This window comes from Lepisosteus platostomus, chromosome 1 (genome assembly GCF_059453375.1).
Source record: "Lepisosteus platostomus isolate fLepPlt1 chromosome 1, fLepPlt1.hap1, whole genome shotgun sequence".
Classification (NCBI taxonomy): domain Eukaryota; kingdom Metazoa; phylum Chordata; class Actinopteri; order Semionotiformes; family Lepisosteidae; genus Lepisosteus; species Lepisosteus platostomus.
This window is the reverse complement of record NC_142611.1, coordinates 16,849,329-16,873,889: the sequence shown is the minus strand read 5'-3', so window position 1 is coordinate 16,873,889 and position 24,561 is coordinate 16,849,329. Positions and strand designations below refer to the sequence as shown.

The following is a 24,561-nucleotide window of genomic DNA, read 5'->3' as shown; positions in this document are numbered from 1 at the left end:
TAAGGGTCCGAGTGGGAACGTTTCCGTTTATTCACTTAGTATCCAGTTAAATAAATTTAAAAGATCCCAGAAACTATCATGAATCAGATTAGAGACTAGGGATACAAGACATAACCTTAACCTTTTCGTAAAGTGAGGATAAAATATTTTGTAAAAACAGTTGACTTTATAGTAAAAGTAATTCTGTCATTTAAAAAATGGAAGTTCTCAATTTTGTTTTAAAAACGTTACGAAATGAGACACCTTAACCTGCGTTATACGTACTGTAGCTTTAATAATAATGTACAGTATACAAAATAAAAAAATACTTTAACCGTCCCTCATAGTAAATGCATCCACTATTTGCAACTGTGTGACCAGAGTAGGAACATTTAGTAAAACCGTGCGCCTGCAAGCAGCATTATATAATAAAAACAAATCATTGTTCGTTTAAGATTTGTAAAACAAAACGCATGCTATACCGGTAAAAGTATTAACGTTGCTTAGCATACCCTCACCGCCATTGATTGGCTAAAATGATCCGTCACAAATTTCCCTTTTTATTTCAAATTAAGTCATAATTTAATTAATTTATTTTATTTATAGCCTTAAGAACTACCTCTCCATTAAATAAATTGTTCTTATATCTTGTTTAAAAAACACGTTTCTGCGCTTTTGTTTTCCACCAACAGCCGGCGAGTGACACTCAAGTACGGCTGTCAGTGTCGGCGTGATCAGCTGAGCTCTCTAGCTCGGGAGGAGGAAGAAAGATGGAGTCGAATAAAGACGAAGCTGAAAAATGTATCCAGTTAGCTAGGAAAGCTTTCGAAGCAGGGGACAAGGAAAGGGCATTAAAATTTCTGAACAAAGCAGAGAAGCTGTACCCGACCGAAAAAGCAAAAGGTAAGGTTGCCAAGAGACGAATTTATGCGACTGAATTCCTGTGATTATTAATACAGTTTCCGATAAATGCCAATGGTTTGGTAGAACAGGATAGCGCTGACATGGCGAGGAAAATAAATTAATGTTTACTGGTTATAATGGCAGTGGCTACTGAAGGTGACATGATGTGCTTTGACATTTCTCACAGCAAAAAAAAAAAAGATGAAGCGAAGACCTTAATGTTCACTTAATCGAAGCAGCTGCTGCAAAGAAGTGGGCTGTGGTATCCTGGAAGGATAATGATGTTAAATTTGATATGAAACCCTTAAATGTATTTTTGGGTGTCATGCCATTTTAACGGCGGGAGCTCTGAATGTTTCTGCTAAAACAATTTTTTTTTTCAATTGCTCATCTTAAGACCAGGCCTGTGTTGTTAGTACTGTATGTGTGTGAATCCTCTGTTGCGGTTTGTTGCACACAACAGTGTATATTACTGTATATTCCTACGGATTGTGCATGTACAGTATGTGCTCAAGCATGTTTATTGTTTGCTTTTCTACTAAATCCTTTCGAATAGAAGTCTCAAGAGCCAGATTGTAATGAAGGTGTCGTTTAGTGTATTAAATTTCGCATCCGGTCCTTATTAATTAACTGCAGGTGCCATCTTTTTTTTTACTGTGGGTGGGCATCCCTTCGTGTTGATCTTTCTTCCTGTATTATTTAAGATGGCTAATAACTCATAGTTCTCATAAGGTGTCAAACTGGTCCAATCAAGAACATAAGGTTTTGATCTAGTTTGTTTAAAGCAGAGTTGGAATGAAAATGTGTAGGCACAATTGCCCTCCAAGACCAGGCTCTAAAGTAATCGGATTGTTTTTATTTAGCAAACATCGGCATTTATATCTAAGTGAGTGTTGTATCTTTCTGTATAGTCACCTTGAATGGCCATGCACGTATCCCTCCATTGTAACCATTACATCATTTTGGAAACTCCTCTTTTGTAGTCACCTTCAATGCCTTCATCACATTATTGTTGAGTTTCTTCGGTCGCAGCAAAAACTCACCCTTTGAAAGTAAATTTGATTTTTTGCCAATGGTAAAAAATCATTCAGAACGATGTCTGGCAAATAACGTTAGGTGATCATGTGTGGTACTGTTTTTGGTCAAAAACTGTTTCACAGGAATTGTCAAGGTGAGGAAGTCAATCAAAGTCCTTTTGCAGTTTCTCTAATTAGATCTTTAGACTACTGCATTGTACAATTTTATCGTAACATCCCTTGATTTAATTGTGGCTAAGGATCTGTGCCTGTGACTGGAAGGTTGCCGGTTCAAATCCCCCAGCCGGCAGAGGAATCCTACTCCGTTGGGCCCCTGAGCAAGGCCCTTAACCCCAACTGCTCCAGGGGTGCCGTACAATGGCTGACCCTGCGCTCTGACCCCAAGCTTCACTCCGTCTGTGTGTCTGTGTCTCATGGAGAAAAGCTGGGGTATGCGAAAAGACGAATTCCTAATGCAAGAAATTGTATAGGGCTAATAAAGAAACATTATCATTATTTAAATTCTGTATTCCTTTTATTTTGTTTGCTTTTTGAATTGCTTCTCCACTATTTCCAGAAGATGTAAACGTGTCAACGTAAACATTTAAGTCTCTTTCATAAGTAGCTCATTCTAACTGAGCATTTTACTTTTTGTATTAATATGGCAGTTGTTTTTGATACCTGCATGCAAAACCCTGTATTTCTCTACATTAAATATTGTCTGCCAGTATTGTTTGCCCTTGTCTTTGACTAAATCTTCCATCCATCTATTTTCTGACAGTTTTTTCCAGTTCAGGGTTGCAGGGGAGCTGGAGCCTATCGCCAGTCCATCACAAGGCAGGCACACCGTCATACGTAGACAAAGACACAGACACATTTACACCAATGCCAGTTTTCTGAATAGTTAATGAACCTACCTGTATGTTTTTTGGACTGTGGGAGGAAACCAGAGCACCTGGTGGAAAGCCATGTGAACATGGGGAGAACATGCAAACTCCACACAGACAGCACCCCAGGTCCGAGATTAAACCCAGAGCTCCAGCGCTGTGAGGTAGCAATGCACACCACTGTGCCTCTATGCTACTTTGTCTAAATCTTTTTAGAAATTAATTTGTTGTTTCTATAATATTTGCTAACCGGCTTGTTTTGTATTCATCTCCTTACTTGACTAGTGCAGAATCCCGTGGTGCTCCACTGTTTACGCTGTTCCAGTTTGTTTCAATTTAGGCTACAGCCATATCACAATATTTTCCCCCAATATATTAATATTGTCAAGAAAAATGTCACAACTCGATACGTTATCATATTACCAGCACATTATGGATATCACTTAAAGAGGTCATATTTGACAGTAAAGCACTGTCTGCTAATGAGATTGATCTGCTTTTACTTTAGTTTAGAACTGTGTGGTATTTTAAGTATTGCTGATTGTTTATTCTAAGCAATTTCCTTGTATCACCTCGCATATCTAAAAAGTAAACTATAGTATTAATGTTAATACATATCAGTATGTAGTATAAATACTGCTAAGTATTTAGCCTACTTAAATGTCATGGAGAAGGTCTATACAGCATTTCACAATATCAGTGTATGTTCATTCTAGTGCATTAAGTAAACTCCTTAGTCTCTTGGAGGTAGAAGGCTTATTTGTGTATGATATTGGCCTCCTATTTCAGTGTGAGGGTACAGTTTATTTTAATACCTATGCAAGTATGTTAGGAATATTTTGAAACTCTGTAGATTTCGTCTTTCTATTGTATTTATGTAAGGGGTCAACATGTTTGCAATTTGCCATAGTTTGTTTGGGGGGGGGGGTTGTTGTATTTTTAAGGCCAGAGTTTGCATAATTATTGTTTTCAGGCCTTTAGACATTGAGAATTATGAGGTGGTTTAAACCCTGCAGTGCTATTGCTTCCCAGGATCAGGAAAGAATCTCTTTAGTACTAAGCCTGATCATTATCACCATCATGTTTCCCGGTTAAGTCTAGTCCAGAGTTGGTCTTTGTGACAGTTGCATCATTAATTATGTCACCATATTAAATTAAAATTATTATCAGCTACTGACGTCAAGACGTCCAGAGCTGGTTGGATGTAATGATCACAACTGGCTTACCCAGTCTAATGTGTTACTATATGTGATGCCAATAAACAATATTTCTGCATGACCTAGGTAATCTGCAGTTTGACCGCTCCTAGTACTGTCTTCAGTATAGTACAGGTGATACTGGCATGTAACTACAGACAGTAATATCCTCATATACCACAATGCTGACTTAAGATTACATAGTGTGCCTGCTCAGGATTTTCTTTGGGCAGGAATGCCACCTGCATTTCATACAGATGTAAATGCACAATTCATGTGTAGACAGTGTTCAGTTTGAATACAGTTTAATTATGATTTTAAAGGGAGTGAGGGATAGGTGCTCGGGTTATCGTACAGTGCAGAAATAAATGTGCTTCCTGATAATTACAGTAATAGTCTTTTTAAGCTTCTCTGTTATTCCTTACACAAGCATTTTTTATGGTTGTTCAACTTTGCAAAAATTATATAATCCTATGCAGTGATGTACAATGGTAATTAGAGGTATTATGCTTAATATAGTATTGTAGAGCACAAAATAAGATGTATAAATGTCCATAATAAAAACCTTAAGATCTTTGGATATGTTGCATGATACAGATCTGTGCTGAGGTGTAACTGAGTAACAGTGAAAAACTTTTCAACTACACCTTAGTTTAGGAATTGAGGTATTTTATTTACACTAAATATGTAGTATTATGTGTTTATTCTGCTTGAGAAAAACAAAATTACATGCATCTAAACTGGCTTATCCAGTTTAACATGCTGTGTGCTATCAGTAGACATAAATAAGGTTGACCATCTTGATCCAGTTCAGAAGTAGTGAAAGTGAAATTGAAATGCATAACATGCTTGCATACAGCAGTGTTAGATATATAAAAATGATCTGAACGAGAAAGAAAGAACAAGTAAAATAGTCTATTAAAGGATGACTTTGAAAGAGGTGCTTAATGTATTCACATGGAGTATTGGAAAGATTTACCGCTGTTTGTGGTAGCTAAGTAGGCACATGTTGCCTGTGCGCCTGGAAAGAAGTGAGCATGAGATGTTGCAAAACTGAAACTGAAAACTAAACCGAGTGTGTGTCCAGAGCTCTGAGGTAAGGCATCATTTAAAACTGAAAAGACAAGGATATCCGATTAAATCTTTTTAAATCGTTGTACAGAAAGGAATTATACAGGGCATTGTATAGAAAAAAACAAACAGTGTGTTTTGTAACAGGAAGTTGTGGTCCATAAAGTCTGCGCTATAAAGGGATTACTTCTAACAAGATATCTATGTACTGTAGCTAAGCAAAGACCTCTGGGAGGCCTTATGGCTAATGTGGGACCTGCTGCGCATGCTAATGAACAGCGAAGCTCTTTTATAGATCGGTAAACAATAACCTTCACCCGTGACTCCTTTACTCTCAAGGGAAAGCCACAGTATAGCAATAATATCGGATGATTTATTCAAACTTCGCTACTGCATTGGATTGTAAATGTTTATAATGTCTCGTTCAAAAATAGTTTATTACATACAAAGTATAAACTTCAAGCTAAAGATTTGAATAGGGGAGAGGGGAAAAAAGTGTGTTCTTTTATTTCCATACTTTCAGGAGAATAGATACAGTACATAACTGAAAAGAGGATTTCATCAGGCTCAATCCAGCAGGGATTCTGAGATCAGAAGAGGTAACTAGAACAGGCTGGAAAAAAATGACTTAAAAGTTTCTTGAAAGTAATCCATTGATTAAATTATATAAGTATTTTGTGTCTGTCACCTGAAGTGAAATTAAAGGACTATTTACAAATAATCAGAGACAGCAGTAATGAAGATGTCTTGTCAGATTCTCTAGCTTAAGCTAATCACTATATTATTAAGGGAAAAGAGAAGTTTGATATCACAAACTGCTTAACAGATTTATTACACGTACAGTTTTCCCCCGAAGAAAAAGTGATTAATTTTTTGTTCAATTTGCCTATGTTCCTGACCAGGTGTGGATACAACGAGGCACATAGAGTACATGACAGTTTTTGCATTTCAAGTGAATTATCACAAATATGTTGCATTATTTTGTCTGAGGAATTTCTCAACAGCTACTCAGTACTTATTTTTATTATTTCAGTCAGGTATAGTTTAAATATTTTGCTTACTCTGGAACGTTACTGAACTGATCATCTCAAACACAGCCCACATGAGTTAGCAATGAAGTCTGAACATAAGAAAGGTTAATGCCGTTCAGCCCATCTAGCCCATTTGCTGGTAAATCCGAAGATCTCATCTCGCAGTTTTAAAGAAGCCAGGATTTCGACTTCAACAGCCTTGCTGGGTAGCTGGTATCAGTCATATAACTAGTTACTAACCATATAACTAATCAGATGAATACAATATAGTAAATTTGTGCTTATTCTGGAACATTACTGAACTGATCATCATCAGTACACTGATGTACAACAGTACAAACAGTGAAGTCTACCCATGAATGTTATTTAGAAGTAACTTATAGTTGTACTACAACAGTTGACAGTTAAAAGGCAGATTTATTCTGCCTGAATTAAGACAGCAAGCTTGAAGACCATATTGTACTTTTTTTTTCTTCTGCTGGTCTGAAAAGCTTTAATCCCATTGAAAAGACCTAAATTTTTCAAAACAGTGGCTGTAGAAAATTAGTGTTTAAGCTTTTTATTTTTGTCTGAATTTAATTTTTTCCCCTTTTCTTATGATTGTTACATATTTCTGACATTTTTAAAATTGCTTCAATGCCTCGGTCATTGAAGACACTTCATTCTCTTCTGTTCTTTCATTAAAGTCATTTTATTTCTGTTTTCTTATTGAAGCCTTGCTGGAAACCTTGATTAAGTTTAAAGTCTGCAGTCAATCTAGCCAATTCATTTTGTTCATCTCAGTATGTGTAAGAAAAACTGAAATAACTTATTTGTTGCTTTTCTATATCATTGCCTGTTATTTATTTAGTTGAGTTGCATTCCACATTTACACAGATAAACTGTAGGCCAACAGGATATTCTTCATTACAATAACTATATGAATACAGCAAAACCAATAGGAGGTTGCAGCCTGTATTGGGAGAACTGAAAGTGATTGACTGTGGAACGTGCCTGTTATAGAGTGAAAGTACTACAACATTATACATTATACATTATACATTATAGCAAAAAGCTGTAGAAGAAGAATGAGTCAGGCCAGTGTGTAGGCCAATTAAATGTTTATTACATTCTTCTTTTTAGCAAATATGGCATAGGGATTCATCCACTGAATTCTTTCCAGGTGATTGTGTAGATTACCAGAGGTATTGAGGACGAGTTTGTATTCTATTCTACAATTCAGAAATGTGCAGCATTACCTGACATAATTAATGCTTAAATATTGAAAGAATTAACAATTTCTTCATATTTTCTGTAAGAAGATTCATTCAGGATTTAGAGATACATTGTATTTATTACACATAAAAGTACTATTACATGATGAAATAACATACAATGATATCATAATTTAACAAGTGAATTTAGAAGAATGTCCAAGACTAAAATGCTGTAAGGTGTGAATGTGCAAATAATTTGTGGTTTGGAACTTCTGATTGTCTGGAGTCAGTGTATTTCACTAAATATTGTAAATATTAGACTCTTAAGTGAAAAAACTATAAAAAAACATTAATGGGCAGCAGCTCTGTTAATTAATTTTGACTTGCTTTAATTTGACTGCTCTTTATACATTGTGGAATGAAAAGAACTAAGCAAAACTACATTTTCCAAAGGGGAGAGGCCTCTCTTGAAAAAGTCTTTCATTTTGATTGTTTTCATGATAGTCCTGACCTTCAGACTGTACACAGCTGTATGCACTGTAGGCTATGCAATGCTTGCAAATGTTTTGATGGGCACCTGTGCCTAACCTAAGTAAACAGATGGGAAAAGCAGCCATTCTGGCTGCTGGTGATTGATAAAAATAGTATGTTATTTATGAATTTAGTTTTTTTGTGGTGCACTTGTTTAACCCTGCCGGTTGTAGATAATTAAGGCTCTTTCCTTAATATACCCCTATAATTCAATAATATCCAGGAACATTGTGGGATGTAAGGAAGTAAAAGGGAAACCTCTTTGCTTGTATATAGTACTCTGATCTTCTGGAAACCATGTTCTGCATGAATGACTGCTAGAACAGCAGCATTGGAGTTACTGTTAAAGTTGAATGGTATGGCTGCTGTATTTTCAGTTTAGACTTAACTTTGAAAGTACAGAACATCTGCTTGGCAGTTTTGTGCTTTGTGTTGCATATAGCAATACTGTATATCATCACTCTTCATGTTTTTCAGGGAGCACAGACGTTTTGTTGTTACCAGAGTGAGTTTATTTCATGAACTCTTTAGTCTTTAATCAGCCATGTTGTTGAAGCCGATATCCAATCATTTCTTGAAAGAAGCCAGGGTGAGATCCTTGGATCAATTAACTACTAAATACCGGCCTTCTCTAATTTGTATCATTTCTTAACTTCTTGTACAGGGTGAACAGTCTTCTCTGTTCAAACCTAAATAGAATTAATCCTAGTTCTTCAACCTTGTCAGTGCACAATATTACATTACATCCTGTTTGATCTTCTCTGGACTGATTCCAGAGCAGCGATGTCTTTTTTGTGATATGGTGAGCAGAGCTGACCAGAATACACCAAATGAGACCTTAAAAGTGCCTTTGACAACTTAAATATCAGCTTAAATCAAGGAGCGTTATCGCATTTCAAACCTTGTTCAATGTTGAACAATTCACAAATTATGTATCAAATGTTTGTAGAAACTGTTGATATTGTTCCAGTGGCTAAATGCTTAAATATTTGGGTTGAAATGCATGCTTGTTAATGGCTTAAGTGGTGTTAGTAGACCAGTAGGTGGTATTCATCCCTCTGGACCAGAATATCCCCCAACCAAAGCCCAAGTGTAGTGACTGGGGACATTGCAGTTTGCAGGTGCCACCCTTTGCCTGAGATGTTAGAAAGGGTCCTGAGTACTTGATTATTAAAGATCCTGAAGCACTAATAATGATTTATTAGTGATGATGAGACTTAGAAATGTTTGTCCTTTTCAGAGCTGCTGAATATGTTTAACAGAAACGGGAGCTCATATGGGCCCAACCGCAGGAAACCAGCTGACAGCACTAACGGTGGATCTAAACCGGAGAAGGAGAGCAGTAATGCTGCAGGATCTGGAGAGATGGCCAAGACCTACACAAAAGAGCAGCTGGAGGGAGTGCAGAGGTGAGTGAGACACTTCCCCACCGTAATCACCAACTTCTGTTTTTCTAAAGCTCATTTTAATAGTACCACAGTTTTGCAGTGCAGTTTTCTGCAGATAGTAACGACACTGTCGGTAATACTTGAACCAAATCACTATGAATATTGTCGAACATCAGAATGGTTAATAAATGAGAGGAGGCCATTTGGTCTGTATTGCTCATTTAATTGCTACCTTACAAGTCTCTTTACATTTTTAATTGGCTGCTAAATGTTAAAAACTGGGATTTGGGCCAACTTCAAGACCTGATTATTAATTATGTGACTCAAATATAGAGGAGAAAACCTATGGCAAAGAGTAGTATCAGTGCAGATGTTTTCTCGGTACTGTTAGGCAAGTACAAGGACTGTTTAAGTTGTACTGAAGTATATATTTCAATATTATAAGTTTGACATTTTTGAAAAAGGTTAAATGTAAGCAATGTAGCAACAGTAGGTACATAAAAATCCAAGCTTTAGGAGGCCAGTTAATTGTTTTCCAGTCGCTAATTGGATCTAATCCAGCCATTTCTTGAAAGAATCCAGGATATTGGCTTCAACGATATTGTTGTGCAGCTTATTCCATACTCCCACAACTCTTTGGGTAAAGATGTCTTGTCCCATTTTTAAATGCTTTTCTCCGTTTCTACTTTTGGTTCACTGTTGGATCAAAAGAAGTCAAATGGTTTGAATTTGTCATCGCCTTTGAAGAATTTCGAATACTTGAATCTTGTCCTGTCATAGTTGTCTCCGTTAAAGATGAAAAAAAGTTAAGTTAGACAGCATTAGACATTTCTTTGATCCTAGGAATATATTGTGTTGCTCTTTTCTGGATTGATTCCAGACCAGCAATACATTTTAACAAATGGGAATGACAGGAAGCTTAGTATTATGACATACTTTTTATGATTTGTAGTTGTCCCATAAACTTAATGAGGGGCCTGCACTTTTTCATATTACACCACCACAGACCAAACTATCTAAAGTACAGGGATTATTTCTTTAGTACAACCTAATTTAATGTCAAGACTGTGTTATGTATACATGTTCTCTTCGATCCCTGCATGTTTCTTTGGCTTCATTAGGGAAGCCTGGAAGCTGATATCAGTATTTATTACTTTTTGTTAAGTGAACAGCAGAACACATTGAGTGTTGCTACTAGTTCCTTCAGCAAAGAAAACTGTCTGAATTTAGGCACCTTTTTAAAGATCTTGGCATAATGACATGAGCTTGAAGGTGGATGGAAATGGAGCAGAATTATTTTGAAGTTTTTTTTGACACGTTTATCACAATGAAAGAAGAATAAGCTAATACTTATATTTAGAAGCTTACAAAGATTTTCTAGAGAAATACTGATGTTTCAGTATCAGATCTGTGATATACTATGAATTTGTATATGCTGATAATCTCTTCATGTATTAATGAATCTTGTAGACATTCCCTCAGATGTCTATGGTACACATTCTTTAAAAGATATATACAGTATATTTCTTGATTTAACCTAATGACAGCTCGAGAAAGGATTTATAGTCTCTAAAAACTATAAGTGCATATTTAGAAGTCAATTAGTTTCTGCTTGGCAAGTAGTTTTTTTCTATTTACATTTCCATCAAATACTACCACAGACCCCAGATTCATGAGGTCAGCCGCAAATCCAAATCTGGGAAACTTGGGAGGATTGTATCCTGATTGTGCTAGAGTTTTTTAAAAGATTCCCCATAGTTGCCATTGAATGTAAAATGCTCACTCCACATTTCTGATCACACTTTTACCCTTTAGGTAAAATGCTTGTACATCCTTCCTGGTGAGGTAGCAGCTATCGTAGTCTCATGATGATGGACAAAATCAAAATGTCATCTGGATGTCTTTTGGTATTTGTTATAGCCATCACTAGTTTTTGAGTTCAATAATCTTTTATCTTGAATTTTTATAGATCTTTCCCCAGGATGACACAGTACTGAGTGATTAGATCTGCTTTCGGATTCCTTTAATACCCAGTGGCAATGAAGTTGACCTCCAGAAGCTTCTTTAGACTATTTATTTATGTGGTTTTATAATATAAAAGATGAGCAAAAGCACCATAATTAATCACATACATTTTCAGGAATTGTATGTTACGAATAAATCTGGACATTGTCTATGTGTTTCTTACATATGATATCCTTGGAGACATTTTCATAAACAATTTATAAAAGTTATAAATGTTGACAATTATTGATGTATTTTCTTTGTGAAATATACAATTAATTGTAATTGTCAAGGGTATTAATACATTTGGAGGATTTACACTCCATAGGATATCAATATATAAGAAGTGCGAAATTTTAAGGTCAACAACAAATCTCTTATACTAGTGGTGGAAGAGGTGGAATAATTAAAAAGTTACAGAAAAAGGCAGTCATTCAGACTGTTCTAGGTGGCATAAGATGAAGAACCTCTGAAACTGAGAAAGACATTGTTGTAGAACTTTAAATATAATGAGATTAAACTGAAACTCACCTCTAAGTCATTAAAAGCATTAGGGTAAGACATTGTTAGACAATAGGTAGTTGCATTTTTAAACTGTCATTTTGTTTATAGATCTTGTCCAAAATTCAAAGCAAGTAGAGGTTAAACATGAAACATTAATTAATTTGGGCTCAATTTTAAAGCTTTGTGATTTTTGGTGTCTGGAGGACATATACCCTAAGGAGCAAATTAACATTATAAGGATTATGGACGAGGTCAGACGCAACGTGCTGGATAAATTGCATAATTCATTGTCAGAAGGGAACTGAGGGGGGTGCTGTTTGCGTTAATCTTGCACCACCAGCAATGATGAGCAAGGTGTTGCATTTTATCAATAGAACATCTACAGTAAATTATTCGTTACCTGATGATGGGCTTAACATTTGTAACTGTTGAACATTCTCTTACTGCAAACATTGTCAGTTTTAGTTTTTATGCTATAAAACTACATACTCTACTATAACATTATATAATAATGAAGCATTCATAGGAATTAGCAGGCTCTAGTCTTTGTGTTGATTAATATTAGAAATTATTTGGTGTATGAAGATCCTCAAAGGTTGCTCTGAGACCAGACTCAAGATTTGTGAAGTGAAAGGTTAAAAAGTTAATGATAACAAAAATTCCAACAAGTTGTTTGCATTCATAACTTGCTGTTTTACTAACCACTCTGCTTTTGCCTTTTCAAAATGACACAGGATAAAGAAATGCAAAGATTACTATGAAGTTCTGGGCATAAGTAAAGAGGCCAATGAAGATGAACTGAAAAAAGCCTATAGAAAACTGGCACTGAAGTTTCACCCTGATAAGAACCATGCTCCTGGAGCCACGGAGGCCTTCAAAAGTAACAAATATATTCTGTTCTCCCTTAACTACTATGGGATAGGATTGCAATTTACTATAGTGTAAAGAGCTGGATAGTCTCTTGTTACCCTAGAATGCTAAGGGACAGGGGATCGTATTTGTAAGTACCAAAGTTTGGTGTATAACACTTTTGAAGCACTCGTGTTTTTGGTGACATTAATAATTATCCTTTATACTTTTGATGACTCTTAAAACAGTAAAGTCCATCCATCCATTCTAACCGCCTCATCCAATACAGGGTCGTGTGGGAGCCAGAGCTTGACCTGACAAGTCCCAGGTGCAGGGCAGGATACATAGTGGACTGTATGCCAGTTCCTCACAGGTCACACATAGACCCTCACACGAGGGTCGATTTTCCCCCGAAGAATTTTAACCTACCAGTATGTCTTTCGACTGTGGGAGGAATGCCGAGCGCCCGGGGGAAACGTACAAACTCCATGTAGATAATCCCCCAGGAACTGAACCCGGGGCCCCAGTACTGCAAGATAACAAAGCTAAACGACTGCGCCACCATGTAGCCCAACAATACAGTCAAAAATGATAATTGCTCCCGGTCGTTGCTATTTATTGAAATGTCTTATTATATATTATATTATGTAAAATTACACAGCAGTACAGTTTCCTGTTCCTTGGCTTTGAAGCTGCGAGGCTGGGAAGAAACTGAATTCTTTCCTGCTTTGTGTTTTAGAAATCGGTAATGCATATGCAGTGCTCAGTAACCCCGACAAGAGAAAGCAGTATGACCTGACTGGGGGAGAGGACGCTACGAGCAGTCCCCAGGGACGGGGATTTGACTTCCACGGGGGCTTCGAAGCCGACATCACCCCTGAGGACCTCTTTAACATGTTCTTTGGGGGAGGATTTCCTTCAAGTGAGTTTGACACTCTCCTCGCTGACGCAGCACTACGGCTTTACAGGCAGTGGCTGCAGTTCTTTATAATAGGGTGCTCCATTGATTTTTAAAACCTTCTATTTAAGCATCTGACTTAATTGATTAGGGGATCTGATTGTTAAAATATCCTTTGTCTGTTTCATAGGAGAAGGCAGGGACTTTTTTTTTTATTTGGTTATTAAATGTAATAGGGATTTTACTCTTTAGTGTGTAGTGTTTTTTGCAAACACTCCTTAGAAGCCTGGAAGATCAATGTTATTGATTCACCCAAACATGCAATTGATTTTTCAGCTATGTCCGTACACAGTATGTTGGGTTCTAACCTGAACTGTTACACAATAATACAAATACAGCCTGATGCCTTTATTGCCATAGCTTAATAAAGCTTTCCTTCATGAAGGTAGTTTTCATGAAACATCTAAATACCGTCTAAATAAGGCAGTTCTGTGGACAACACCTAAAACTTCTGAGGCTCCAAGGATGCTGATCTCTTTTCATATTGTGAATGGCTCTTCATCTGGGAAATTAGGTCACAGACGTATTAGGAGCAGTGTGCAGTGTCATGACCTACTTGTTCCACCTTTAAGATCTAACACTAGTAATTAACACTTTAATTACATTATGGTATCTGAGTTAAACTGACATGTCTCAGGCAGATTATTCATAGTTGCTGTCTTATTTATTTTTCACACAAGCAGTGAGGGCAAGATCAACAAATTAATAAAAGCACTGATACATCTATAAAGCTAGTAAAAAGCAAGTATAGACAGGTTAAAGACATGCTAATACCATATATTTATATCCTTGGCATTAAAATAAATACAATAGTGACACAAATTATTTAATATGATTATATAGGTTCTTGTCAAGGAATGCACTACATTTTCTCAGTAAGTTATAGTGGCTATCAATAGTGTTCACCTATCTTGGACTTTCTTACATTTTATAGTGTTTCGATTTGTAATGCATTTAACTGGGAGTTTTTGCCATTGATTGACAGAAAACACTCTATAAAGTATCAAATTGAAAACAAAATTCTATAGATCCTCCTAAATTAATTGTAAATATGAAACAGAAATAACTGATTGCATATGCATTTACCCAATTTGAGTCAGTATTTGATAGAGGCAGATTTAGCAGAAATTATAGCCATGAGTCTTTTTGGATAAGTTTCTACCAGCTTTGCACATTTGGACATTGTCATTTTTGCCCATTCTTCTTTGCACAATTGCTCCAACCCCCTCAGGCTGGATGGTTGGCAATGTTCAATTCCTGCCAGATTCTTGATATTCTTGATTGGATTGACTTCTGGGGCTTTAACTGGGCCACTCCAGGACATTGACTTTTTTCTTTTCCAACCACTCCAGTGTGGCTTTGGCAGTACAGATGCAGCCATTCAAAATGGGTGAGGTATTTCGCGGCATACCGCGACACGCCCACCGGGGTATCACGCGGTTCACGTGTGTCACGTGACTAACTATCCGGCGTCGCCTTGTAAAACAGCCAGGGGGAGCTTAACCTCTCATGTACAGCATTTGAGCCTTTAATTTTGAACTGTGTATTACAGCATGTTAATCATCAGTCATTAAAATGTTGGTATATTTTATGAAAGCAAGATTGCTCAGTTGGACAAAAGTACACAACCTACCTTTATCAGAAATATTTATGCATCAAAGCCTTTACTGAAGATATTACTAATAGTATTAATAATGGATGACTTTGGACAAGCTGTATACTCAAAGTATAATTTCTTTAGCACATTTGTACAAGCACTTGGAATCTGTCCAAGCCATACTTTGTCAGGCATTTTGTTTTACTTCAACGGGCATAAAAACTTCCTTGCTTTTAACAGGGCGTTTCATAATTTCTAACTACGAAAATGATTTAAAATGCGACACCTATCATGAAAAGAAAAAAATACACACCAGTATTCCATTTCTCCCTAAACATTGTAAGCTTCGAAGTCTTTAACTAACGTGATACCGGAGTCAACAAGCATACTTTTAGAATTTGATTAAAAGGGAATATAATATGGAATCGCGTATCTCAAGAATTTAATAACGGTATGATTATATCCGTGTACTGCGGCAGGGCTGTGTAGGGCTGTTTCCCCTGCCTGCTTATGCGAGCTGTCTTGTAGCCTACTGGTCTAGGTGCGTGACTACCAACTGGCAGGTTGTGTGTTCGAATCCAGCTGGTGCTGGACCTTTCAGTTTTATTTATTTATTTTTTAATCGCGTAACATAAACATATTACCGTATGCAAACTGTACTGTATACAATATGTATATGTATATTTAATGTCTTAACTGTGCCCGTTTAAGTATTGAATATTCATATCTAATTTTACCACTGAAGGGAAATCTTAACATAAACATACAGTATATGGCTGGTCTCGGTACTTTAAAGAAAAAAATACACACCAGTATTCCATTTCTCCCTAAACATTGTAAGCTTCGAATGAAACCACTAAATAAAGACATAAATATAGAAATCTTAAGATTTGTTTTATTTAATGTTGGTAGCAGGATGAACTGTCAGAGTGTATATTTTGTTGCAAAGTTGCTACAAGATGTTAACAGTGAAAAAGGTATTTAGAAATGAGTTATTTCAAGATGAAAAAGAAAACATACACGAAACATGGTTTCATTACAACCAGAATCGGTCTTGAGATATTTTTAACTTGATTTACAGTATTTGAGAGGTATGTCTTAACACCGATACTACAGTGCTTAAGTACTGCTCACGTATATGTTTCTAGGTTTATATTATGCATTTCATACGGTCAAATTACTTTTGAGCAACTAATAAGAAGCGCGAAACGGTATGCGTTTTAGTTTCGTTTTGTGCTGGAACCCGTGGATTGATTAGAGATATCAAGTACATACAAGTCATTTTTTAAATGTTGTAGTTCGTCTTGAAAAAATGTTACGAGTACATCATCTATCAACAATTACACAGGTTCTGTTTCCATATTGCGGATTTTGGTTAGGTACAGTATTATCAAATCCAGTGGCGCTGTGTGTTACTTTACTGAGTCCCATGTCACATGGTCTGTGATTGAAACCTGCAAAACCGGTTTAATTCGTCACAGCCAGCACTCTTCAGGTGTGAGGGTCTTCTGCTCAGAATGAAACGCTAAAATGTTTGTGTATATTCTAATGGTATTGGGGGCAGGGTGTGTGGGAACAGGTTTGGTTGAAATTGCATTGGAGATCTATGTTCTTCACACCTGAAACATTTTCTATGAAAGGATTTTCTTCGCAGTTTAACCGATCTTGTTACAGCATGTTACAGTTTACTATTATTAACCATATTAAGTGCTTAATGTAAAATCTTGTAAAAATATATTTTCATTGTTCAAATATACATTAATATACATTAAGTCTGACTATCATATAATAAGTTAAATACAAAACTAAAGAAAAAATAGGGTTAAATATAATTCAAAATATTTTGCTAACAATGTTAACTGTTTATGAATAATAAAATGTATTAACTAAGGAGTAGGATGGCACAGTTGTTAGTATGTTTTTTGTTTTGTTTCTTTTTCATAAATACAACAGTAGTACCTGATGTCTCAGTGGCTTTCAAAATTAAATTATGCATGCAAACCTATGAACTAGAAAGATAACTAAGATTAAAATACTAATTAAATGACCGCGGGCACTTTCCACCCCCTCTACATTCTCAGAGTAGAACAGACTAACCTTCTAATGAAAGACGGTCCACCCCCCACGGACAGGAAAAGTGCCCACAGGCACTTAAACTTAATATGGTCAGTAACAGTAAACAGTAACATGGTAAGAAGGAGCACGTACAAACGTTTTCGAAATAACCACATGTAAGACTCTGATGCTTAAAATGTTTAGGGAGAAAGTGGAATACTGGTGTGTATTTTTTCTTTAAACTACCAATACCAGCCATAAACAGTCTGTAACGTAGGGATTTCTATATGTCTTTATTTATTGTTTACATTAGTGACAAAGGCTAAACTTTTAGCTTCAGTAACGTGTACATATCTCCCCTTTTTATAAAACGACTTGGTTGAAAACTGTTCCAGAGCCACTGTTGTTTCATCAGTGAAAAGTACATCATGAAATGCCTCTCCCTGTTCAATCCACTGGAAAAAAGAAAAGGAGCATAAAGCTTCTGATGGTCATAAACGATATTCATTTAGGAGCAGCATCAGAGGTATGTTTTTAACTGCACTGCATTGGAGAGAATACCATAGTGTGTTTTTTTTTTTACTCCCTGGCAGAAACTGGCTTCAAGAAGAATAAGTATGGCTCAGAGATTAAATAAAACTTCACAGACATTAACGAAGAGCATAACGCGTGTACTGTATACACTGCAAGTACAACCCAACTCTCTGCAGGAGTGCTGGCTGTGACGAATTGAACCGGTTTCACGGGTATTTTCAAAGTAGGAGGCGAGATTTCCAGCGAAAGACACCCCCCCCCCCTCAAAAACCCAGTAAATACAGTACTTACTAGTTAAAGGCTAGGCTCCCGACTACGGCGAAAGGAACCCTTCTTTCATTAGAAGACAATGAACATATTTTAGCCCTGAATGAATTAATAGCAAACATGGTTTACATAAAAGACATTTTTCCAAGAAAGTTTAGCCTTTGTCACTAATGAAACCACTAAATAAAGACATAAATATAAAAATCTTAAGATTTTTAAAATACATGACTTTGCTAAAATTTATTTGAAAATAAAAACAATTACAACCGCCAGGGGAGAGAGAGAACAGGGGCATAAGGGGCGGGGCTATGGAAATTAGGTCTGTTTGGGAATGTGTAGTTACATGTTCTGGCTGTTTGTGAATTATCGTTGTTGAGTATGGAGTGTTGAGGTATTGATTTTGTGTAATGCTTTATGTTGAAAATTGAGGTGGATTTTGTTTATGATAAACAGGATAAACTGGGATGGGAGGAAGGTTTGGTTTTGCATAAGGGGTGGGATTATGATAATTGGAGGACTTTGCGAGAGTAAAATGGTTTGATTATTTGATTTTGTATTGTGGTTGTTATCTATGTTTTTGGTTGGTATTATGTTTATATGGTTGTTTTTGTTGGTTGGTTGTTATTATGGTTATTAATAATACGATCTGTAGTTGAAATCTGAGCCTAAATAAAAAGAAAAAGCAAGTGATTAGGTTTATGAGCAATCTAATTACTTATTCGTTTAAAAAGCTATATAAAATAAAGTTTATTATTAATTTGCTGGACAGAGCGGTGAACATTATTATGCATAAGACAAAGATAACGATCCTGATCAGTTTAGAAATCTGTGTACGCTGTAAGGTTTTTACTTCTTAAACTTTTAAAATACACGTTTTGAATAGAAAGAAATCCTCTTCCTGGTACAGTATGTATAGCAAACCAGCACGTCTTTTTTCTCCAATCAGAGGGGTGTCAGATGGTGTCAGCCAATCACCATTCTGCGTTGGGTAGCAACGGGTGACTGTTCTCAGGCGGAAGATGTAAACAGCTTAATGTTCGTGTTAAATAATTTTTTTAAATTAAAATTCATTCTATACAGCAATCGCATATTTGGGTACCGTTTCATAAAACTTTCATGCTTAAAATGTTTAGGGAGAAATGGAAGACTGGTGTGTATTTTTTCTTTAAACTACCAAGACCAGCCATACACAGTACAGTTTACATACATACAGTAATGTTTATGTTCCTAAATTAATATCGTTTATGACCTTCAGATGCGTTATGCTCCTCTTCTTTTTATGCTCAGCTACTAAAATTTCCCTTTAGTGGTAAAATCCATATAAATATTCAAAACTAAGCGGATTAAAATGTGTACAGTAAAGACATTAAATGATTAAATCTTTGCACTATAAACCAATGCACCACGAGTGCCCCTGTCGGTCATTTTGGCCAGCCAATCACTTGCCCTGTGGTACCCTCCGGTGCCCCGCGGTGGCTTGTGGGTAGGTTACTGTACCGCGGGTTTTTACCGCGCATTTTGAATGGCTGCATCTGTATGTTTTGGGCCATTCTCCTACTGGAAGATGAGTCCTCTCTCAAGTCCTTTGTCTCCTATAGCAGCAGGCTTTCCTCCTGGATTTCTCTATACTTTCTGCATCCATTTTTCCTTCTGTCTTCACAAGTCTCCCAGGTCCTGATCCAGTGATGCATCCCCATAGCATGGTATTGCCACCACCATGCTTCACCGTAAGGATGGTGTTCTCAAGATTACTGTTACACTTGTACCAAACATAACACTTATCATTGAGGCCAAAAAGGTCAACTTTGGTCTCGTCAGACAATAGAATCTTCTTCAACGGAGTCTCCCACATGCCTTCGGGCGAAGTATAGTCAAGATTTGTTGTGAGTTTTTTGTCGCTCCTTCAGTAAAGCCCAAATTTGTGAAGCACCCAGGCAATTGTCATATGCAGTTTCTCCCATTTTAGCTATAGAAGACTGTAATTACATTAGAGTTGTACACAGCCTTTTGGTGGTATCCCTGACTAGTTTTCTTGCCTCGATGCTCAGTTTTTAAGGACACCCTGTTCTGCACAGTTTCACAGTTGTATCATAATTTCTACATTTCTTTACAATGGACTTTACTGTGCTTTGGGGGGTATGTAATGCCTTGGACATTTTCTTATACCCTTCCCTTGATTGGTGGTTTTCAATATCCATATCCTAGATTTACTAAATAAAAGTTACTTTTTCTTCATGATATAGTTTTTGTTGAGAACTGTACTAATCAACTGTGGGATCTCTCAGAGATGGGTATATTCATCTTGAATTCATGCGAAACACCGTTATTGCCCACAGGTGGACTCCATTCAACATATACAGTAACATGACTTCTAAAGACATTTGGTTGCACCAGAGCCCTTTTAAGTGTCACAGTAAAAGGGGGTGAATGCTAATGCAATCACTTATTTTCTGTTTTATATTTATAATTAGAAGGATCTGTGGAAGTTTGTTTTCAATTTGACATTATACAGTGATTTGTGTTGATAAGTGGCAAAAAAAAATCCAAATAAATACATTGTAATTCTATATTGTAGCACAGTAAAATATGATAAAAACGAAGGGAATTAATACATTTGAAAGGCACTGTATGTAATTTTATTCAGAACAGCTGATAAACAATTAAATTAACTTGGTTACAGTGAATGGTATATTCACAAATTGCATAGTTCTTCCATAAAATATACCAGTTTATAACCATCTGGGGTTTGTTGTTTTCTTGCTAATTGATCATTAGTGATCAATTGATCACTTCTCACAGTAAATGTTTTTCTCTTCATAGGCAGCACACACACATTTACTAATGGCGGAGCACGATACAGCCAGCAGTATCAGAACAACAACAGGAGAGAGAGAGAAGAGGAGAGGGGTGATGTATGTATTATCGCTGACTGTCAGTGTTTCAAGGTCTTCAACAGGAATAAAATGAATTTCCTTAATTTCATCACTTCAGAAAGGGGTGGAATGTGGAAAGTTTTCCAAAGGAAAAATAGAGGGGTTAAAAATAGAATTTAGTGTTCAGTTTGCTTCTCATTTGTAGACTTTAATCCTTCTTTTATCATTATGTTAAAAAATGTGAGGTTAGTGAAAGAAGAATAAAATGTTCACAATAAAGTCTCAGATGGAAGAAAGATGTATATGTACTAAATGTAATTTTGGAAAACAAAGAGACACCAAATACACCTTATATTTGTAATCACTAACATAAGTGTAGCTAAAATTATTTTTATACAAAAGACTTTCCCAGATTTCAGTGTAGAGTTTGCTTAGCATTTGCCTCATGGAAATGGGGCAAGGTTTCTAATCAGTATTTTGTTTGCCCATTCTGTTTTCCAGGGAGGATTTTCAATGTTCATTCAGTTGATGCCTATCGTTGTCCTGATTCTTGTGTCCATTCTAAGCCAGCTTATGGTCTCCACTCCGCCTTACAGCCTCTATTCTAGACCGTGAGTCTTTTCTGCAGCTCTAGGAGTTGATGTGGTACTGAAAAACCTTTCATCATGGTATGTTCTAGTGAACATACAATTGCATCAGGGACATAATACAAGAGTTTGTGTGTGTGTCTCCAACTGCCTATACATGTCGGTATTTACGTCTAGTCTGCTTGTATCTATTGCTCTGTGTATCTGTCTGTGCCTGACTTTTTGCCTCTCTATTCTTATAACCGGTAAGTCCAATTGTATTTATAGACTCCCCTGTCCTTGTAAGGTATTGAGAATAATAAGAAAAACTGGAGTACTTCGGTTGCCTCATTCATTCACCTGTTATTTACAGCTGTCGTTTTGTTTGAAAGATTCTCCCGATTCCATATAAAAATCTTAATACTACAAAAGTTGTCCAATTACTCCAGATAATTCGATTAAATATGTGAGACCTTGAGTGGAAGTTAAACACAAAATATACCCAGGTAGAGGGTTTTAGTTTGACAACCATGAAATACGTTGTATTTATCATATCCTTTTTGTTAGATTTTGCACCCTTTACCGCCTTTCGGTAAGTCGTAATTTAAGTCGTCTAAAATCATACTTCTGTCATCATACAGTATAAAACACAACGAAATCTTACAATTCAGTATTTTTTTAAAAACGTATTTTAACAACTATATGAAAAGAGTATTTTACTTTTTTACAGGTCTACTGGGCAAACAATTAAAAGGCAGACAGAGAACCTACGTATAGAATACTATGTCTCTAGGGACTTCAAGTCAGAATACAAGGGGTCGGCTCTACAAAAGATAGAAAAAAGTGTGGAAGAGGACTATGTTTCTAATATCAGGAATAACTGCTGGAAAGAGAGGCAAACAAGTAAGATTCTTTCTTTATGCACTATAAATATACGTAGGTTCTAAAGATGCGAAAGTACCTTGTTGAAAAACTGTGCTCTCTCTGGATTGATTTGTCCCCATTGTGTGTAATTCAAGGAGACAATCCCTAATTCAGTTCAGCCTTTAGCTTCCAGAAGGTGGTGACAAAGTCTTTAAGTGAATTAATTCATGAGATTTGTATTCAGAGATTTTTAGATACCAGATCAAGAAAGTCTTTTCTTAGAAATAAATTTTACAACATCAGTAAAGTCAGCAGGTTGAAGAATATTGAATTAAATTCTTTTTTGTTTTAGTGCTAAATTCTGTAACATCAGTGTAATATGTAATTGTTTGTTTATTATTATTATTATTATTAACCTTTACTGATACTTGTTTCAATGTATTATTTTTTTCGTTCTTTCCAGAGACAGACCTCCTCTATGCTGCCAAGGTTTACAGAGATGATCGTCTGCGCAGGAAGGCTGAACTCATGACCATGGAAAACTGTAAAGAGCTGGACAGACTAAACGACTTGTTCCGGGGAGGATGAGTCTTCCCAGCTGAGACTCTTGTTTTCAGAATGATATAAATATATATAATTTTTTTAAAAAGAAAACATGAACATCAAATCAAAAACTAGCCTTACTGTGGAAATACTTCTAAGTCACATCAACAGTGCTCCTTGATTCCTCTACTTTTCCCCCCCAATGTCCCCTAAGAAATTGCCTTGCTGCATCACTATTGACCAAAATTAAAACACAGCCTGGAAGCACCAACAAGCATCTCCACTGTTTTTGCATGAAAGACAGCTGCTCCCAGAGGGGACTGTAAAGGGAGTTTGGAATAACCTCAGCACTGACTTGGTACAATGTTTCTTACCACGACAGACTTCTTTTCATTCCAACTTGTGTGCTAAATGTCTCATTTAAGTTTTTGTGTGGTTTTTTTTCCAGCCATGCACTTTTTTGCAGCTCTTAGCTTCCAGTCTTAGTCCGCAGAGTCCACTATTCTCTGCCCTTGAAATGTACTAGTCACGTCCTGGGTAAGGATCAAATATGTGAAGTGCAGAAGGATAAAGTTCTGTATAGATGAAGTACTTAAGGAACATGACTGCAGATTCCACACGGGAAATGTTAGCATAATTTAAGTCATATCTTCCAAGAAGAAAAGATTTTAACATTGAATATCATTTGATGATTGAATGCGTGAAATATTTAAATATTTGTAGAACAGGTTTTATCTTCATGACCTTTATTTGAATAAAGTTTAAATTATTATTGAAAGTTGTTTATATTTCTCAGATCTATCTTAAATTACATATATTGTAGATACCTAATACATTCAGAGAATACATGCCTTTCCTCTAAGAAGTAAGCAGCTAATGTTTTATTTCTACTTATTGTATTAGGAGAGTTTCGTCATTAGCACTTTCCTTGTTTTTCAGGGTGTGCTAAGGAAATTAAGTGTTGTTCCCATTCTGTTCTTTTTTAACCTATCAGATAAGCTAATATACAGTACATTTGATTATACTCACAATGAATTTTATTTAAGTGCTAACTTCTTATTACGAGTGATACTACCCAAAAGAAGCAAAAACTGGAATTTAGGTAGCCTAGTGTGCTAACATTCTATGCAGGTAAAGAGCTTAAAAGTCCACTCAGTCACCATGCAGCTGTTCAGGTGGCTGAATTAGGATTGTGCCAGGATTGATACTAAAATGTTTGTGCATTGCATAGCTACTGTAGAACTCCAGAAGGTTTGCTCTTTGTGTTGCATTAATATGTTTACCGTATAGGAAATGTTTGCAAAGAAATATTCCTATTGCCTATTCTTTAGGCAATAGGAATATTTAGGGATCTTTAGGGATATTACTTCCTATATCCCACTGATGCATTCTTTAGGTATCTGAAATATGTAAGACTGAAGAGATCAATTTACAAGACCCGTAATGTTATCATTAATTGGCTTCAATGGGTGACGTGACGTTGACTAGGTTTGTAGAGTTGATTTGATCTCATTGTGGCGATAACCGGATGATTTGTCCACAAGTGTGTCCAGCAGAATATGCAGTAATTTACATTTGAAAACGGATAAGTACAGCTTTTGTTCAAAGTAGATATGTTGTGAAGCATGATTAATACCTAATAAAATTAAATCCTGCTTTGGTAGCAAGCTACTGTGGTAGGAAAATGTACTTTCATTACAAAAGAAATTCTATCAGCAATTACTATTTCTAAAACTGTTTTATGCACCA

General features: G+C 36.2%; 1 protein-coding gene across 2 annotated transcripts; it reads left to right on the top strand.

The window, feature by feature from the left end:
* Nucleotides 1–688: 688 nt before the first annotated feature.
* On the top strand, nucleotides 689–23,590 carry dnajb14 (DnaJ heat shock protein family (Hsp40) member B14). Of its 2 annotated transcripts, none has more exons than XM_088625868.1 (8): nucleotides 689–882; nucleotides 9,051–9,219; nucleotides 12,441–12,586; nucleotides 13,295–13,477; nucleotides 20,787–20,878; nucleotides 21,341–21,450; nucleotides 22,136–22,308; nucleotides 22,733–23,590. In XM_088625868.1, the coding sequence occupies exons 1-8, from the start codon at nucleotides 750–752 to the stop codon at nucleotides 22,855–22,857; spliced, it is 1,131 nt and encodes a 376-aa protein (XP_088481994.1). In that variant the 5' UTR covers nucleotides 689–749; the 3' UTR covers nucleotides 22,858–23,590. The 2 variants fall into 2 exon arrangements, with proteins under 2 accessions (XP_088481994.1, XP_088482003.1); XM_088625877.1 differs by lacking the exon at nucleotides 689–882 and adding an exon at nucleotides 4,844–5,077.
* The last annotated feature ends 971 nt before the right edge of the window (nucleotides 23,591–24,561 follow it).

Excerpts from the sequence above, each read along its gene's own strand:
- dnajb14 (XM_088625868.1), top strand. The coding sequence starts at position 750 with ATGGAGTCGAATAAAGACGAAGCTGAAAAATGTATCCAGTTAGCTAGG. Across the intron at positions 9,220-12,440 it reads CAGCTGGAGGGAGTGCAGAG|GATAAAGAAATGCAAAGATT; the intron begins GTGAGTGAGACA and ends AAAATGACACAG. Across the intron at positions 21,451-22,135 it reads TACAGCCTCTATTCTAGACC|GTCTACTGGGCAAACAATTA; the intron begins GTGAGTCTTTTC and ends ACTTTTTTACAG.